This window comes from Leptodactylus fuscus, chromosome 6 (assembly GCF_031893055.1).
Source record: "Leptodactylus fuscus isolate aLepFus1 chromosome 6, aLepFus1.hap2, whole genome shotgun sequence".
Lineage (NCBI taxonomy): Eukaryota > Metazoa > Chordata > Amphibia > Anura > Leptodactylidae > Leptodactylus > Leptodactylus fuscus.
In genome coordinates, this window is record NC_134270.1 from 25200284 (window position 1) to 25219766 (window position 19483).

Genomic DNA, 19483 nt, shown 5'->3' on the forward strand with positions numbered 1-19483 from the left:
TGGAGTCATGTCATAGACAACACAAGTCCATATCTCCTTGGACACTTTCTTCAGCAAATCCACTCTAACACCCTCATTGCTTAAAAATCTCACTTGCATATTCACAAAGCAACGATATCTTGGCAATGGAGGCGGCGATTCACAAGGGTAAAATACTATATGATTCAGGTGACCCTAACCTATCTATCTGCAGGGCTGGACTGATATACCGGGGTCTGGTGACCCTAAGGTATCTATCTGCAGGGCTGACTCTCTCCCTTTAACAATCCTTCTCTATAGATTACTCTGCACCATGTGACTTCATTCTCAGACATCTACTCCCAGTAGGCGGCTGCGCGGACTTGCTGGGGGTTGTAGCTTTGCCACAGGGTGTTTTTGCAGGAGCAGCTGTTGAGAAACACAGGCCCGAACATTTCTATATGTAAGAGAGGGCAATTGTGAAAATTCTAAGAACTGAATCTTCTGCACTTTCCCATGATCTCCCTTATGATAATGTACAGCAGAGATCTGCGCAACATTTACTTCTTGTTAAAGGGGAAAAATACTGACTGGGGAAGTACATTAAGCAACCCCCCCCCCCCCCCCCCCCCCGCATCTACAATGGGGCAATCGCTGCAGCTTCTCAGTATTAAGTGGTCAGTGGTCATGGCTGGAGATCTACAAGAATAAATTACCTAAGTCTATATGGTTCACACCCCAATGAAACACGAGCGCAGGACACATCCATTACCCTAGAGCCGGCTTTACACTTTAGACCAACATTGGGGTCTTCACATACTTCTCTGCCATCACAACAATATTCATCCCATGGTCAGACTGACAAAGCAAAGCTATAGGATTGAGACTACAATAGAGTGTGTATTGTGATCTTTACCTCCAAATCTTCAATAGTCGCTGCTCCGCTGATTCCGGCAGAGTTGGGAATTTTTCTCTACTCTCCACAGTTCTCAGGCAATCATTTCTGTATGTTTACACACCCAAGATGCCAATTTGGGACCACCCATCTGACAGAACCTAATTAGCATCTTGGACAACATAGCACTTTTTTTTTTTGGTGCAAAGGACTGTGTGGCCAAAAAGAAAAAAGTTTCTTTTGCATCTTCTGCTGTGCGCTCCAGAGGGGAGCACATAACTTCACTATAAATCTGTGGATACATTATTCACACTGCACTGTGGCTCATTTTCAGACATGAGAGGGTGCAAACATTTGTTTCACTGGAGTGTTTCTTTAATATGCTGCCCACTAAGGGCTAGAGGATTTTTTTTTTTTAGGAGTAAGTGCACATGGTCCAATGTTCGGAGCCAAAACCTGGTGCTGATCATCATGAATGGATGGAAAAGTGGCCATGCGTGAGTAAGAACCCTCTGTTGTAATCTCAGAAATCCAAGACCTGTTACCATATCTCCCAAAAGGGGTTTACAGGCAGCAATACCTGGTACTAAGACCACTCGCAGTCTATCATGGCCTTGTTCAGTGTTTTATCCATGTGTATCACGGATCGCACACTGACCCATTCTTTTCTATGGACTCGTACACACGACTGTGAATTTCCCAGTCCTGTACGCAGGCCGACACTCCAGACCACCCATGCTTCCATTCATTTAATGCACAGGCGGCACATGGGTTACATGGCCGTGTTTAGCCCATGACTTCAAGTCATGGCAAGAGGCCTAACTCTTAGCTGGCCATGCAGATGAGACGCTGCGCCACCTTCCTACTGTAGACCGGAGTGGCTCCCGGATGGAATAGTGAGTATAATATATACACCTTGTTTAGAAATCTCTCTACATTTTTTTTTTATTTTTTTTAACAAGTCTCATATCATAAAGTGTGTGATTCTGGACCAAAATGTAATGCACTTTAACCTCTTCCTGGCACAGTGGGTCATTAATATTACAAACTTTATTCATGACAAATACTGCCAGAAAATCAAAAGTTGGCCCAAAGTTTAGTTATGCTTTAATAAGATGAGTTTAATGCGAGCGGAGGGCTGTTCTCTCTTCACAAAGAAATAGAGAGGGGGATGGGCCGATTTTCCTCACAGCCTCCACACCTATCTGCAAATGGCTTTCTGCACATCTCACTGCTTATAATGGATGAAATATCTATGTACTTGTATCTACTTCTGGCTGCTTGTGTGGTTACAGATGGGATATTGTTCACAGACAGCAGCAGCTTTACTGACTGTGCTCATGGATTGTTCTTCTCCAGAGTCTTTTTAGTCGCATCATGCATGTATTTGCAGTTCAGTGTTCCTGGATCTCTTCTATTAGGATTTTCTCAGCTATTTGTTTGCTATTGTACAGTTCTTCTTGGCAGCATTGCAGTAATGGATAGGGGGGCAGATTGCTCCTTCTTGTACACATCCACTGGGACAAATGTAAAATGTGCTGCAACCATAATGCTATTATTAGCAGCATAAAACCTGATAATACACCATGTATGAAGACATACTGTCAGAACAGGCTTCCTAGTAAGACCCTGCATACATTTTATCTTTGCATGAAGGCTCATGTACCTTTAAGGCTCTGTGTGAGCAGCATAATTTGGCTATTATTGATTCTTGAAGTGGATTCTGCCTGCAAATAAACACCAAATTACCCCTTATTGCCAGGCTGTACCTTGACACACTACTGCAAACAATGGCTAGTCACGGTGCAGCCCGGAAGTCAGCGGCAGTCTGTGTGTGCGCAGGTAACCTAACAGCAGCAAACCTACCCGAAGTGAATGTAACTCTGGAAAGCCAGGGCCTGGTTTCTCGCCTTGTGACTGTAAATGTGTTCAGGGTACAATACCTGGGTCCATTAGACTTTCCGCTGACACCGAAGGATAATAGAGGTCATTAGGTCAAAATAGAATATACAATATAAAGTGTAAGAAAAAGCTTTACAATTTATGCAAATATGAAACTGAACAATACAATGGAGATTTGCAGACAGAACCGGTTGCAGAACTGGTTACAACAAAGAGGAACAAAAAAAAAAAACGATCAATGAGACAAGTAAAAGTGTAAAATATATTATATATATTATATATATATATATATATCTATATATCTCAAAGGCTACAAAATAGATGGAAAAACCTCCAGTCATAGCAGGGCTGTGGAGTCGGGGAAAAAAAGTTACTGACTTTGGGTTCATAATACATTTTTTACATTATTTAATTCAATTAATATTATATAGACAGTTTATTACATATTTACTTCCACAGAAGCAGTAAAGATCCTCTAACGCAGGGATAGGGAACCTTTGGCTCTCCAGCTGCTGTGAAACTACAATTCCCATCATGCTCTATTCACTTCCATGGGAGTTCCCAGAACAGTAGAGCAAGTATGCATGCTGGGAGTTGTAGTTTTGCAACAGCTGGAGAGCCGTACATTCCCTACCCCTGCTCTAACGCTTTAGCCTGTGATAGACGCCTTCATAAATGGCTGACAACCATGGAGTTGATGCTTTGGCCTATCGACTCCACAGCCCTGGTTCATGGCCTAGATCAGGAGCCCCGGATACAGCATTTATAATCTGAAAGGCTAGAGCTTGGGAGAAGCCGCAGGATAGATTGGGCAAAGTCTCCACCTCTAAGACTTTATTATAAGACTATCGGATCATGCACGCCCTTAGACTTCGTTCCCACGGGGTTACGCTCTGCTCATACAGACACGTATACAAGATGCAAAAATATTTCAACAACCTACTGTATAACCAGATCAAAAACAAGGAGATAAAGGACATATAACGCTGAGGCCTCACGTTGCAGAAACGCAGCATTTTTTGTTGCAGATTTTACTACTTTTTTGGAGCCAAGCCACATGGCTACAGAAGGAATGGGAAATAAAAAAACAGCAAAACCTGCAACAAAGAATTCTGCCTCTCTGCAACGTGAAGCTTCAGACTTAATAGGTCATCAATTTAAGATCGGCAGTGGTCTGACAGCCGGGCCCCTCACCGAGCAGCTGTTTGAGGAGGATGGAGCATTTGGGCAAGTTACCTATGAAGCACAGCATCGTATAACTGTATCACACCTAAGTCCATTCACGTCAATGGGACTGAGCTGTGATCACATCATGTGAATGGATCATCAAATGACCTGTGAAGCAGAAGTAACCCACAAAGAGCTCTGCGCAGCTTCAGACAGCTGATCTGTGGGGTCCCGGGTGTCTACTGATCCTCAATTAATGACCAATCTTAAAAGGTAGCCCATCAATTAATAAGCCCCAGAAAACCCCTTGAACGGAATATGAGGCTGGGGATCTACCAATGCTTATGCCACTAGAGGCAGGAGACCCCATACACAAAGCTCGGCACAGGGGTCTTTCTAGGACCATTTGACAGGTAATAGATTAGCAATGCGGAGGAAAAAATAAATAAAAATTTCCATTGCTCTCAACCATTTTACACAACGTTCTGCTGAACTCAGTGGTGACAGTGCATCGGCCATCACATGTAAGAGTCACTTCAGGAAGATATAGAAAACCAGGAGAGTATAAAAATAAGAAACTAGAAGTAAGCAACCAGGCAGATCTGTATCTGTGGCTACGATGGGCAACTGCAAAATCTGCGTGATCAGCCATAAATACAATCATATGGAAAATAATAATAACGATACAAAGTAACTGTACAGAAAGTGCTGCGGGGAGGACGGCGCCCCCCCAATGGATCATATACACAGACCTGCACATACAGATCCATCGTATGGACAATGGGTAACCCTCAGTAATACATCTTCAGTGCATCTACATCTGCAGGGGGGCAGCACAAGACAGGGCTGGTCTGGTCAGCAAAATCTGACACTAGAAATCTCCTACAAAGGAGATCGCATGGAAGACTTTCAGTCCTGTACAGACCACCAGACCACCCACTCCTACACCATCACTCCTGGCAGGAGACATGGCCGCAGTATTGGAGGTAAAGTGAACAGATCAGGAGTATGTTGTGGCCCTATCAGAGCAGGATGTGTGAGATACAAGATGGATAGAGTTATAGGAATCTGAGCTCGGTGATATATAGGGTTATAGGATTTAGGGTGGCTGTACACGGCAGAGTATCACCCGTCAGATTTACCAGCTTGAATGTCATGCGGGGAGTGGGACTATAATGGTACAGGACAGTGTGTTACTGGGAGCTATGGAGTCCTGCCATCAGATATAACTAGCATGCTAGGAGTCCCACGCTCAGTAGGACGTTCAAGCCGTTTAGTTTCACAGGTAAATCATGGACATGTGCTGCTATCCTTACAGCAAGGTTCCTGATTAAATCCTGAAAGGACTCCTAGGGAGACAGTAAGAGTCCTGATTACTCCGCCCACACACAAGGACTGACAGACACAGTGATACGGGGAGAGCTGTGACGTAATCAGGACACTCACTATCAATCACTGTGTGGGCGGAGTCAGAAAGACTCTCACTATCAATCACTGTATGGGCAGAGTCAGGACTCACAATCACAGTGTGGGTGGAGTCAGAAGGACTCACTATCAGTGTGGGCGGAGTCAGAAGGACTATCAATCACTGTGTGGGTGGAGTCAGGACTCTCACTATCAATCACAGTGTGGGTGGAGTCAGAAGGACTCTCATTTTCTCTCCTAGGAGTCCTGTTAGGATTTACTCTGCTTTTTTTTTTTTTAAACTCAGAAATCTTTCTGTAATTCTGCCAAATCTATCTCTCACATAACTCAGCCTCTCTTCCCTTGTTCATATCCTGCTTCCTGATAGGTTCCCTCTCACAATGGGCTCTTCAGGGAGTGTTTCGATACTTACTGTCTCTCTGGTTTTATTTGTGATGACCCAAGGGTTTCCAGGCTGGCTGCGACCCTGGGTCATATGATCATAAACAACAGCCCATCCCCCCTTCCCAATTGCTCCGCCTCCTCCTTCTGCTGTATGTACTTCTGGGTATATGAATTATGGGTACTGGCTTTACTAGTATAATAATAAATTCAGCCAGCTTCATAGTACAAGTAAATAGCAGTAAACATGGAAGAGGTAGGAGGCGGCAGAACGACTTGAAGGCTAGGGGCTGGTTCCCATCCGTTGACCCAGAGTCCGAACCAGTGCGGAAACCCAAGGTTTGTCGCCAATAGAACCACAGACAACATGAGTACTGAACCCCTCCATGAAGACCCCTCTGAAACGAAAGCTCATGGCAGTGTTAGCACTTCACACCAGGCCATAAAGCAAGCGGCGTCTTCTAGCGCTGCCTCCTCCAGTGAAGAACACCTCGAGGAGCCCTGAGATGGTACATGGGGTTACAGAATGGAAGATTGATTTTTAATATATATACAGTATGTAAATCACAGATTCCACAAAATAGGCTCCGAAGATATAAGAACAAATATATTTTATAGTAATTTTTTCTGGTATGGGACAATTATAAAATGTAAACAACTCTACATAACCACAAGGCCACCAGGAGCGGTCTCCATTATATTGTGGTAAGGGACAATACAGTGCGGGCCCTGCTGGCACCAAGGGGTTATTTCATTTATTTCTGAAGTTTCATTAATAAGAAACACAAATATAAACTTCTTTCTTAAAATCTTAAGAGAGAACGCTTAGTTTCGATAAATAAAGGAAGCTGGTGGTCGGAGCGGACCAGTACTTTGCAGCTGGTGGCTTGAAAAGCACTTCTGTTAGATTTGGTCTATTGTAGTCCATGTGTGGGGCACGTAGGAGAAAGAAACCCATCAGTGTAATTGGTAAGAGGTCCGGCCCGAGGGTGTGAGTCCGTGAGGTCCGCACATTGCTAGTACTCCTCTTCCTCGTCACCTGTGAAATGGTTTTGTTTCTTCCGGACGTTCCAATGTAAACACTCGGCCAGGCTGTCGAACCAGTCGTTCACCGGGTCTCGGAAACAGATGGAAGGGACTGGGTAACAAGAGGTAGTGATGCTAATACTGGAACGACACAAGACAAGATGGCCAGGGGTAAGGAAAGGGGAGATTTATCAAGGTTATCGTCTCTATGGTCAGTCTCTATTCTCCCTTACGCTGGAGTAAGATGTGCCTTATGTATTAAGAACCTGGAGCCTTTTAATAGACCTTCTCTCCCCCCCCCCCCCCCCCCTCAAATCTACATCAGACAAACATTTAAGCTATAACTTACCACTGCCCTTCTCACTATGCCCCAAAAAAGTGGCATGGAGGAGCCAGGTGTGCCAAAATTTGTGATTTTTTTGATAGATTTTATTCCAGAATAATATCAAGCAGAAGCACTGTTTTCCTATTGACATCTTGGAAAACAGATTTGCATAATCCCCCAGTGGAGCAAAAACGGCTTTTGTAAGTCTCCATACGCCTGTGAAGGTGATCTCTCCTTAAGGAGTAATAATATTCCCAGAACCTGGTCTATAATTCTCTCATCTCTGCCAAACCAGTATCCCTACGCTGTGCTGATGAGATCCAACCAGATTGAAACAGTGCTGCCCACAGCTGGGATTCTGTTACTTTTAGAATAGAGTTACTGGTTTGGCTAAACCTCACATCATTGCTTCAAGACTTGTTGAAAATGTCGTGCATGATGTATAAGGGGGCTGCCCCTAGAGGGCAGCAAGCAGAGGTACTGTTTTCCTATTTACATCTTGGAAAACAGATTTGCATATTTTTCCCATAATCCCCCAGTGGAGCAAAAACGGCTTTTGTAAGTCTCCATACGCCTGTGAAGGCGATATCTCCTTAAGGAGTGATAATATCCCCAGAACCAGAAATATCATAAGTACCAACCATAGTCTGAGACCCAAGCACAATGCCCGCTGAGTCTGATATAGTGCAGTACAGCACAAATCTGGTTCAATGGTCACATGGCCATGCTGCAGGTCACTCATATGGAACTAATGGATGTCACTCCCCGAGTAGAGGAAGCAGCGCTTGGTATTAAAAACCCCAGATAAATTAAATAATCTTGCCACAGATTGTGCGGCTCGAGAGTCCCAGCTAGTTAGGCCCATTCACCTGGGCCTAAGCCAAAATAGAAAGCCGATGTGCTACAATGGCTTGCTGTCTTGCGGCTGAATACGGTGGTGAAAAACGAAGAGGAGTTGCTCTTCATTTTCTGCCGTGTGAACCTAACCTAAGAGGATCAGACAGGTCTCATGCAGGTTTTCAGCATATACAGAATTATGTTATGGATAAAACAAGTATATCCATGTAGTGCTGATCCTCTATTATTCCATGGGGAATGTATGAATGTAATTGTGCGTTACATATCCCCACACACGACACAATCTGCCATGGTCTATTGATAATGTGTGCAAACTACTTATTCCTTAGGTAATAGTAACAGCCAAGTGTCCATTTAGTCATAACTTTCCAGGTAAAATGGGGACTGCAGAGTTTGTCATGAGGCGAATCCTCAGACACTGCAGGGATGATCAAGACTGGTGTACTAAATGCCAGTCTTCATAACCCCCTCCCCCCCCAGCGATCACATTCACAATGGGCGCATTTATGAGAACAGTGTTAGGTAGTCAGTGACTAGAATAACTAGTTTTATATCCCATCGGCTGCTGTAGGTGTCACTTACCTGTCTCCATGGCAGACCTCCTGCCTCTTCCTCCCATCAAATGAGACCCAGGCCGTGTTTCGGGCATCGGGTGAAAGCATTATCTGAAAGAACCACAAACGTATTAACTCTTTAAAGGACTGCCAGCAGAATACCCAGCGTCATCCTGAATGTGTCCATAGTGGGGTCTAAGGGGGGCTTTCTACTTTTGGCCTCCCCTAACATGGTAAGCTGATTAACCATGCGATAAAGTGGTATTTAAGGGTGTAGTCATACACTGGTGCGGATTTCACTTCAGGAGTCACAGCAGTTAGACAGTGGCAGCTCATCCTAGCAATACATAACCATTGTGTATACTGAGAGAAGAGAACCCCTTTAAGGTTAAAGGGGTTGTCCATGCCAGCCGGAGTGGGTCTTAAAAAAAAAACAAAAAAAAAAAAAAAACATTCGCCGGTCTCTGGCACTCTGTTGTGCAGTCCTGGTCCCCTTCCACCTCATGTGCCCAAAACGGGGAGGCTCACACGACCACTGAGACCAGGAGGCGGTGACATAATTACAGCGACCACCAATTGGTCTCAGCGAACACGTGTTCCTCCCCGTTCCCGACGCTTGAGGTGAGCGCACTGCAGACAGGGAAGTATATATATTTTTTGTTTTACATTCACCCTGTCAATCATAGACGACCTCTGTAACACCGGGGTCACCTCCATCTTGTGTCCATTACCTACATTTCTTACATTAATTACAAGTAGATCCATCAGATTGAACAGAAAAGAAAAAAAACACAAATACGTGATGACTATTAATTCACGGCCGCCTATGGCAATTCTCCAAGATGAATTCTTAGTGGATTAATCCTCCACCCCAGACTGGATCTCTCAGCTTGAACCAGTCTGGGCATTGCTTGATCCCATGGTAAAGTCCTGGCATGGCTACGTGTGGCATTATTCAGCTTGTGTGGATTAACTACAAATTTATATATAAAAAAACCCAAAAAACCCAACAGCAAATAGAAACCTGCTCAGAGAACCGCTGTTCTATTCACCTATAGGAGAGACTTACCTTCAGCTCCACCCCAGCAGGGACTACTATTGGTCGGAAGGACAGAGAATGGGGACAGATGGGGGTGATCATAATGGCTGGTACGTTTGGATGAATCATGGAGGCGCCCGCTGCCGCAGCGTATGCCGTACTGCCAGTTGGGGTGGATACAATAACTCCTGAGGGTGGAGACAAGAAATACTGCAAATTTAGCAAATACTGGAAATGGCAAAGCTCAAAAGATCACAAACCGCATAAAAGCCTCAGCTAAATGAAAACTAAACAGGAGCCATTACTAACAGGTAGTCTGGGAGGCGATTTCGGTTAAGGTTGCATGGTGACGTTGGTCATGACTCCTTTAATGCAACCAAAGATTGTTGGGTTGTCCTGCGACTCCTTCTCTAATGTAAGTAAATGGAGGTGTTTTACCACCGAGGTGCTGCCATTGTCCTGCAGATTTTCGTACGACCACCAGTCATAGTCGCAGCACTCTTGGGGTCACAATGATTTCATTTACTTGCAATAGAGAAGAAGTGGCAGGGTGATCTGGGAATCTTTGGTCATGCAATGGAAATTGATTAAGTCATCAAGTCGATGAAGTCATTTTTGCACACATCTAATGAACCCTCCTCCCCTTATTTTTAGCAGAGGGGTCTGGTAGAAGCTCGTTCCCTTGCGTGCCCACCTAAGCTAGGAGGTAGAAGTAGACAGCCATCTTATCTGTATGGCCTGCAAGATTATGTAACCTTCATTAAAAGTGAATATTCATTAGCAAGTATTACCATCTCCTTGAACTGTAGTGATGAGATGCCCATCTAGGAAGACGTCTACGTTGGATAGATAAGAAGAGGGGCCTCTGTCTATTACCACTTCATTGAGGACCTGGAAATCATGGAGAAGTCAAGTTTAACAAGTGGGAGCGACAGAAACAGCATAGCACAGCTAAACTACACTGTTTCCATAACCTCTGTTTCCCATGCACCTCTATGGGCACCAAGGAAACAGCATAGAGCGGCACTGATCCCCGTTTCTGTAATCCCTGTTCTGGACAGGGGATTTGTGAAAATACCTTTTTGTGTCAAAATGCAATAATGTGCGGAAAAGAAATGAAATTTTAATCCATACACAAAAAAAGGGGATCCAAGGTGCCGGAACACCTACTTTCACCCGTCATCACTACCCAATGTTGTCCTCTAATGTAAAGCTAAACCTAATGTGTGACAAGATTGCACTTTGATGTTCACAGACACGGAGCCCTCATACAACCGTCTTAGAGTAGGGATCTAGCACTGTGTGCACCTTCTAACTCCTTCTGTACGCAACAACTCACCTGATACTTGGTTTGCTTGACATGATCCTTCTCTTGCTGGTTGACAATGAGCCCGTTTTCTTCGACACCGTTTTGTACTAAGTTTTTCTTTTCTTTGTGCACCTTCACTTTTAGCCTGCTGCGGAGGACAAGTGCCGCGTTACCTGGAAAAGGACAAGTTAATAAGGAAATTAGATTTACAAATAATCTGCTTCAGAACAGTAGAGTGCTGTACAAAAAAATAGCGCCAACATATTCTGCAGACATAGTCACTGTCCCATATAGGGCTCATCATCGTCTTTGGAGTGTGGGAGGACACCGGAGTACCCTGAAGGTCAGGCCAACATGGGGAGAACATACAGACTCCTTGCAGATGTTGTCCTTGGATTCCAGCACTATATGGATACAGCCATCCCTGCAGCGACACCCCATGTTGTTTGCAGCAGGGAAGTCCCAATAATTATGACCAGAGGGGAACTGCAATGGTTGCCAGTAGAGATGAGCAAACACTGTTCGGATCAGCCGATCCGAACAGCACGCACCCATAGAAATGAATGGAAGCACCTGTGACGCCGGCCGGCCGCCGGCAAAGTCAGCGTCACAGGTGCTTCCATTCATTTCTATGGGTGCGTGCTGTTCGGATCGGCTGATCCGAACAGTGTTCGCTCATCTCTAGTTGTCAGGGCTGTGGAGTAGGCCAAAACATCAAAGTTACCAAGAATACACCATATCAGAGGGTGTGACTACTGCCCCATATACATTTATTACATCTAACCTACCTAGAGATCAGCACGGGTTATTGAGGGTTTGACAAATGAAGGCACCGCTTGTAAGCGCACCGTGCACTGAGTGATCACCAAAAGGCTCAGACAAAAGTGTGAAACAAGAGCGTCGCGCACCGACATGGAGCTTGGCTGCCCCCGTTTTGACCCCTGTCTGTATTCTTCTTACCTTCTATAACCTGAGTGACTTGAGTTTGGAAGTTGTCAAAGCTAAAGGGGGTGAGAAACCCCAGTGATCCCAAGTGGAAAGCCATGACAGGAGGGACACTGTCCTATATGCAAGAGGAGAAAACAGGGTTAGTCCTTTAGAAACACATACTGGTATGGGCACACGTGACGGTAAAGGAGTCTATTTGCCTAAAACAATGCAATAAGTCATCCCAGGCGAGCGGCTTCGAGAGGTCACCGGCGTGGTGAACAGATGAGTGATTCTAATACAACATCAGCTCTGCAAAACCCACAACCGAGCACTTACTGAGAACAAAGGGAGGGGAGGGCTGGTTAGGTCGGACAAGCCAAGATGATGTCCTTAAAGGGAACCTGACAGCTTCTCCTTTAACTCCTGCATTTAATAGGTGCCCTTCCACAGATTCTGGTGCAGTTGGTGTCTCCACCGTTCCTGAGCAATCACTGTTGTTAGTTTTAGCCCCCAGTATATAACTTCGGCTCTCTACTGTCAGGTGGGTGGTATCATCTACTCCAGCCTGGACAGAGAACCCAATATGTTGGGTGATCAAACTAACAGCGCTGATTACTCAGGAATGGTGGGAGCCAGAGAAAAATTCCAACTGCCTTGATACAAAGGATTGGAATTAGTCAGAGGTCCTCTTCAAAAATAGGTAGAAGAAATGGACCATCCTCCAAGGGGACAGGTAAAAACCAGCCAAATAGATAAGGTCAGGTTTATTAAGACCTGCACATAGTACCCCAATCAGCCGCTGCACTGGTGTGGGCCAGGTACTGGTTCTGATCATGGGACCCGCCCAAAACCCCTAAGTACTGCATCCAAGTTCCCACATGGAAATATCAAGAAGTCTCCCTTAATTGCAACCCTGTAAAATGTAATCCTGGATAGAGATCCTATTACACGACCCACAATAGTCTTGGAACAAAATGTTCACCGAGTGACCAGAACTGACCTGGAAAAGTGAGGATGCGTACAGCAAGGTCCCGTCTCCTCCAAGGCAAATAATGAAGTCAATCTGGTTGGAGATGTCATCAAAATCTGGAAAATGATGAAACATTCAGATTAGTACTCAGGGACTTGGAGGCGGCCATGTAACGCAGACAATAGCTATGCCTATCCCCTATATACAGGCACAAATTCAACAACCCAATCCGTCTCTCCTCCCCGACATCTGCCATCATACTGGACGACGGACGGTGCAGCCATATACTATACAGTCTCGAATCTTTGCTAAATCTGGGAATCAGTCAGTAGAATTCGGGTGTGGAAGTAACAAACAGCATGTGAAGAGAGGAGTGATCGCAACCTGACAGCGGAGTCTCCTGAGGACAGGGGTGGGTCACACATCCCAAATGACAAGACAAAAACTAGAACCAGTTGAACAAGACTATGGGATCACAGCGCTTGCCAAATCTATTAAAAGGGGACCAGACGCAAAGCTCCACAACCCAATGAACAGGGGCCAAAGAGGCTCGTAAAAATAAGACTCAAGTTCCTTAAGACATGCATGTAAGATGTATCCTGCAACTCCGGACAGTCATATGTAAAGTGAAGCGGAAACATTACGGTAGACTATAGGAGTCTACGCCAGACGCCAGTACGGTTTTATCATACAAGGGCTCATTGACCGCCATTAAAGTAAACATATCAGAATTCCTTGTAAATTCCTCAGCCTTTCAGAGAAAAATTCCTGTGACATTACAACAGGTCTAGTCAGCGGTATAATCCCAAGGTCTATTATACTGATGGGGCTGAGCTGCAGTACCCCACCATGGCCACTAGACAGTGTATGGAGCTATGTACACTGTGTAGTTAAGGAGATTGGTTGGGGTGGGGGTGGGGGGGCACTAATCTGTCATTGTTGACCAATCCTAAGGATAAGTAATATCTAAAGTCTGGACAACCCCTTTAAGTGCACTACATATTCCAGGTGCTCCCATTCGTGTTACATCCGGTCCATGTATAATCTGCTCTCTGAATAGGTCTCTGCAGGGTAAAGCTCATTTAATCCTTAAAAAACACATTTTTAATACTCAAACAATCCGTCCCTTAATTTTTTTTTGGCCATAACCCCTTTATTTATCCAGCAAACCTCTGTGGGGGTTGAGAGTCAGACCCCCCCATAGATAAACACAGAAGGCCTATCCTATGTAAAGATCATCCATATTGGAACTGGAGAAGCCCTATAACCCATGTCCTCTGCAGACCGACAAACAGCGAGGACAATGTTATCTCCCTATACTTTTATATCAGTCACTTCTAAGGTTTAGTGTTCCTTTAAAGGGGTTTTCCAAGCTAAATAATTTACCCTTAAGTTAGGTCATCATTGAAAGATGGTCAGGGGTCCGACACCGGCTGTAGTGTTAGAGGCTGCAGTGTTCGGGTGAGCAAGACGAGCACAGCGCCGCACATTTGTACAGTGGTTGTGTCTGGTATTGCAGCCCAACTCATTCACTTGAAAGGGACTGAGCTCTGATCAGGCCTTGTGACTGATGAACGCGATACCTGTGAAGCAGATCCGCAAGGATCCCAGGTGTCGGACCCCCAGGGGGATCATCAATCGATGACCTATCCTAAAGGACAGACCATCAACTTAAAAGTCCCGAAACACCCCTTTAATAGGACCAGAGCGGAGACGTGACTGTGCTGTAATGTGATGTGGGTCACCTAATAGCAGCTACACAATTACATAACCGGATTTGCACAGCTCAAGAGATTTGGCAGTATTTAGTTAACTTTCGCGCCAGACATTTGTAGCGCATCGAGTAAACAGATCTGCGGGGGGGGGGGGGGGGGGGGCTACCTTCTCTAAAAGTGCAAAACTTCTTCTTGACTGGTCCAAAATTCTCGTCGTTCACAATGGCCGGGTCCTCCAGGACCTTCTTCTCCACATAAACAATCATGTTCTTCTGCTAAATGAAGATGGAAAATGTAAAAGTGAGTGAACCGAGGCATACGCATACAGATATCATCCCTAAACATATTTCTTAGGTGTTAAAGTGAGTGAACACGGACCGTAACAACCAAGAAAAAAAAAAAAAAAAAAAAAAAAAGTCTTAAAGGGGCTCCGAACCCAAAGCTGACTAGCGTTACAAATTTTGGAGCCCCACAAATTTTAGGAGATGCAGCGGTGGCAGCTACAACCGAGCCCAGAGACGCCCCAGTATCCCCCCTCACCTCTGTAAGGAAGACGCAGAGTTCCTTGAAGGGCTGCAGCAGACTGGCGTCTCTGACCTTCTTGATCACCAGCACACTTTTGGGCGGCTTGTTCCATGTGAGTAGCTGGCTGGCAGGGTCCTGAATATGCCTAAAATGGAGATAACAAAAAAAAAGAAATTAGAAAATCGAGTTTCCAGAAATATGAACCGTTCATCATCCATGTCTTTAGAATCTGTCCAGTAAGACTACAACACGTCTACCAATGCTGGCGTCGCGTACACCATAGATACTGTAATTCCATTCTGAACGGCAACGTTGTCTAAGAACCTTGAGTCGTGACCGCACAGCGATGTCACAAGTCTTAAGAAGATGTCGGAGCATTTTGTAGGCAGATAGAAGGCGAACATATTGGTAGAATAAGGAGTCTTGCAGGTAAGTGGAGATACTCAGGCTGACAGCAGAAAAGGAGTTTTTCTCCCAGACCGGTGGAGAACATTGGAGGAGAGAGAGGAGCGAAGTGATGAGCGTCTTGGGGCTGATACCGGATCCATAAAGTGGGCTGATCACTAGACGACTACGGGAACCAATCAGGGACCAGATTAATATTAAAATGTGGAGAAAGTCAGCGGTCTACGTAAAGAGGATGAGAGACAGCGGCAAGAAACACACCATTATAACGGTGGCCAGAACATGGGGTGAGAGTTGCGTCTACATGATGTGAAGAGTTCCACAGGTAAGACCGTCCTCGCTCAATCTACTCACCACAGCTGAGGACCTATCACTAGGACAGGTTATTACCTGCTCAATGGAGTCTGACAGCTGCGATCATCACAATCCCAAGATTGTGACCATCACCAGACCCCAGAATATCCACCCAGGCCTGCAGACAGATAGGTTAGGGTCACCTCAATCACACAGAGCTTCCCCCATTGTGAATTGATGGATCTGGCGCTGAGATATCACCATTTTCGTCTGTATACAGATGAGCTTTTTGGAGAAACAAGGACATTACCTCTTTTCCAGATGCTAGGATCACATCTGAGCTGGTCTTAGTCATTTGGGTCGGCAGACGGACCCCATTGACTAAAATTGTGTCCGCCTGGCGTCCGTCGAAGAGAAAAATTCCTCCATTCAGGACTATTCTCTCCACCGAGTTTTGTGGGGGACTCTCCAATGGTAACACCCAAGTTGCCCCCAAAGAGCTCATTCCCATACACCGAAAAACAGCACCATCACGGCAGAGACAGCGATTCACAAGGGGGTGACCCTAACTGATCTATCTGCGGGGTTGGGTATATAGGCCGGGGTCACAGACTCCATTTAATAATGTCACAGAAATAGGAAGTTGTGAGAGTCAGAAAAGCCTTTGACACGGCGATGGTTTATATGAACGTTTGTTATGGAATGGGACGTGCAGCCGACAACCATATAGGGTGAATCCTATAGACGAAGGATTGTACGACAGCACATACAATGGCTCCCATGGAAGCAGATAAGTGCCCGTCAACACTGGCAGGAACTTGTTATGGACATCTGATCTACCCAGTAATAGGACCCCGACTGCTGGAACTGGCACAATCCCTAGACAACGGGGCCGCAGTGCTAGGTAAGGTGCAGCGTCTTTTCAGGAACTTTATCCACCCGCCGCTTCTTCGCTCTAGGACAAGCGTCTGATTCCTGATCACCAGACGGTCAGGCCATATCCTTGCCATCACTGACGGGAATCATTCTGCAGAATGAAAGATTAAAACTATATCTGACCCCCATCACATTATAATTAGAAATGAGCTAATCGTATTCGAAACGATTCGTCGAATACCTCGCTCCCATAGGAATGCGTGGAAGCGGTTGAACACCGAGGAGTTAAGCGCTGTGAAGATTTGCCGGCCGCTAACACTCATTCCTATGGGAGCGAACCTCGTATCTACCATTCGCTCATCACTAATGATAATGGATGCAGGGCAGACGATAACGGGATGAGACACAAGCTTCGTAAGACTACAACTCCCAGCATGCCCTGACCGCTATAGTTGTACAATATGGGAAAGTCAGAGGTTGCAGAACGCTGGATTGGCTCACACCGATGGCGTCCGTAATCCAATTGCAACAATAAAGTCTTACTTAATGGGTGAGCAATGCATTGCAAGAAATGTCCCCATATCTACGGCGTGTGAAGAAACCCGTACGCAGTTCCCAGCGCTGTGCGCAGCGGCAGAGCTGCAGTGTCGTGCCTTTGTCTGTCTATACAGGTATACTTCTTTTGCATTTGGCTTTATTTCTGAGTTATAGCGCCCCCCACTGCTGCTCTACAAGTACAGGTCATCATCTGACTCTACATAAACTCCTCTCATACGGTGCCGGGGTGATATTCCCTCACAGGGGGCGATGTTCTCGGAAAACTAGTTATAATTCCTAGAAGAATTGGGATGTTTCTTCTTAGGTAAAATGAGAACCATGCTTACGAAATTTGTGGTTTACATTCAGAGTTACGCTGGGAAAAATTTCCCAACATATTGGCTGGGGTGTATCCATAGGTTGTAAATGGTCCTACATACCCCCTCGTCATATAGGTTCGGGGGATGAGTGTCAATGTAGCTTTTACGTTACTGTATGATATAGTCAGCCATACTTTTTACAGATCCCTTATATTAGGGTACAAGGATACCATTACAGATACCAAAGGAGCCGTCCAAGATATGCCGCCATACAGGAGCTTATCCAGATGACCATATTATGGCTGCAAATGTCATCCCAACCACAAGCCTGAAGACCCGGAGTAGCAGCATCTCAGGGATCTACAGCATTGGGGTATCGGACCCTCGGGAGGGAATTGACTCTCACAATATAGGCCATATAATATGGCTGCCAGCCTTGCCATTCAAGGTTATAGAAGGTTGGAAAGTCAAACCCTATGTGCTGCCCAGCTTTCCCAGAAAGAGATAAAACTGGCAACTGATATACATGTAATTCAGATGATCTCCATAGCTAAGGAGACGTGTGACAGATATACAAAGGAGGATGGTGACTTGTATACGGGGGGGGGTTACACAGCTGCGGACACTTCATGTCACAACCTGCAGCAGCTCAATGGCAGATGGAGAGGACACGTCGTATTATTGGGACATCACAAACAGCTGATATACAGATGTATCATACAATCGTCGGCAGCGTGCGGCTCCCCGGCTGTGGGTGACACTGCTATAGGACATGGACGGACACCCGTATACTCTAACACTCCTACAGATTACTGTGTACAGTGCCGGAGCTCGCCCGGTGACCTGCGGCCTGATTACGTTGCATTGTTCCTGTTGTGTTTATGTTGGTGCGGTGCCCGTATGATTCATAGCTGGTAATGGGCACGTACAGTAAGATAATAGTGAAAATGTAAAATAAACTCCTAGTTAGAAATAAATATCAGAGGGCGCAAAATAAACCAATACAGATATTTATCACAGGATGCAAAACCCAAAATAACCTGGTTGGAATATGGGGGCGCTAAAGGTAAAGGATTTGATAGAATATAGCCATATAATATACATTAACTATTCATGGTTTACAGATTTAGCATTTTTGCAAACCTAAATATTACCATTACATCTAGTTCTGTGCATAGGACAATCCCTTTAAGCCTCGGCCCCCACCGGATCCTTACATAATGGAGGTCACCAGACCCCCCTACAGACCCCATTGTAAGTAATACATTTCCGTCACATACGATGGCAACGGAAACAGAGTCTGCAATGTAGATGTGAACAGCGCTCTCTCCGATGTGTAATGTAATAATGCGGAGGATGTGGGAGAAAGGAAAGATGGAGAGAAACCGGAGGAGAAGAAAGTGAGGAAGAAGAATACGAGCACAATATACCGGAGTATCCAGCAGCTTCCGCACAGTGACTGACGCGGGGGATAAAGCCGGGGTATCTATAGACTGTATAATCCAGGTTTACACCACCTTTATATTGGCTTACACTAGGGTCACACTGGCGTTGCGCTCTCGTTGTTTGGGTCTGTCACTAATACAGCAGTGACACGGACTCCGACGGACCCCCTGACTATAATGCAGCCCCCCCATTCTTATAGGGAGAGCAGCGGAGAGATAAGGCCACACTGCAAGACTTTACTCTCCACTGATTTCTGGCAGATTCTCCCATAGAGAAGGTGAACCCAGCCGAACCCTGCCATAGAATTTGATGGTGCGTTTCATCCACTCCCACATGTCTAACAAGGGAACAAAATCTTAGTCCAAACTCAATGCAACACAATGTGCCAAAGAGGAGCCATGTTTAGGCCACAACAGTAAGTCCGGGCTAGTATTCCCCTCTACTACTTGGTCCGCAGAGCTTACAATCACTTTTTCGCAATAAATTATACAATTATACAATATCTAAGATTCGTCCCTCACTAAAGCAGGCGTGCACAATGGCTGATATCAGCGGGGACACTCAACGAATCCCAAAATAATAAATAATAAATAATAATAATAAACAATAACAACAACAACAACAAA

General features: G+C 45.3%; 1 protein-coding gene across 3 annotated transcripts in view; it reads right to left on the reverse strand.

The window, feature by feature from the left end:
• Positions 1–6314: 6314 nt before the first annotated feature.
• NADK (NAD kinase) overlaps positions 6315–19483 on the reverse strand; it is a 48037-nt gene continuing 34868 nt past the window's right edge. For all 3 annotated transcript variants that reach the window (XM_075279600.1, XM_075279601.1, XM_075279602.1), the window contains 9 exons: positions 14995–15124; positions 14621–14729; positions 12770–12855; positions 11800–11902; positions 10870–11012; positions 10322–10421; positions 9561–9718; positions 8520–8602; positions 6315–6895 (listed from right to left, as the gene is read on the reverse strand). In XM_075279600.1, the coding sequence (XP_075135701.1) occupies positions 6745–6895; positions 8520–8602; positions 9561–9718; positions 10322–10421; positions 10870–11012; positions 11800–11902; positions 12770–12855; positions 14621–14729; positions 14995–15124 (1063 nt within the window). In that variant the 3' untranslated portion in view covers positions 6315–6744. The remainder of the gene's footprint in view (positions 6896–8519; positions 8603–9560; positions 9719–10321; positions 10422–10869; positions 11013–11799; positions 11903–12769; positions 12856–14620; positions 14730–14994; positions 15125–19483) is intronic.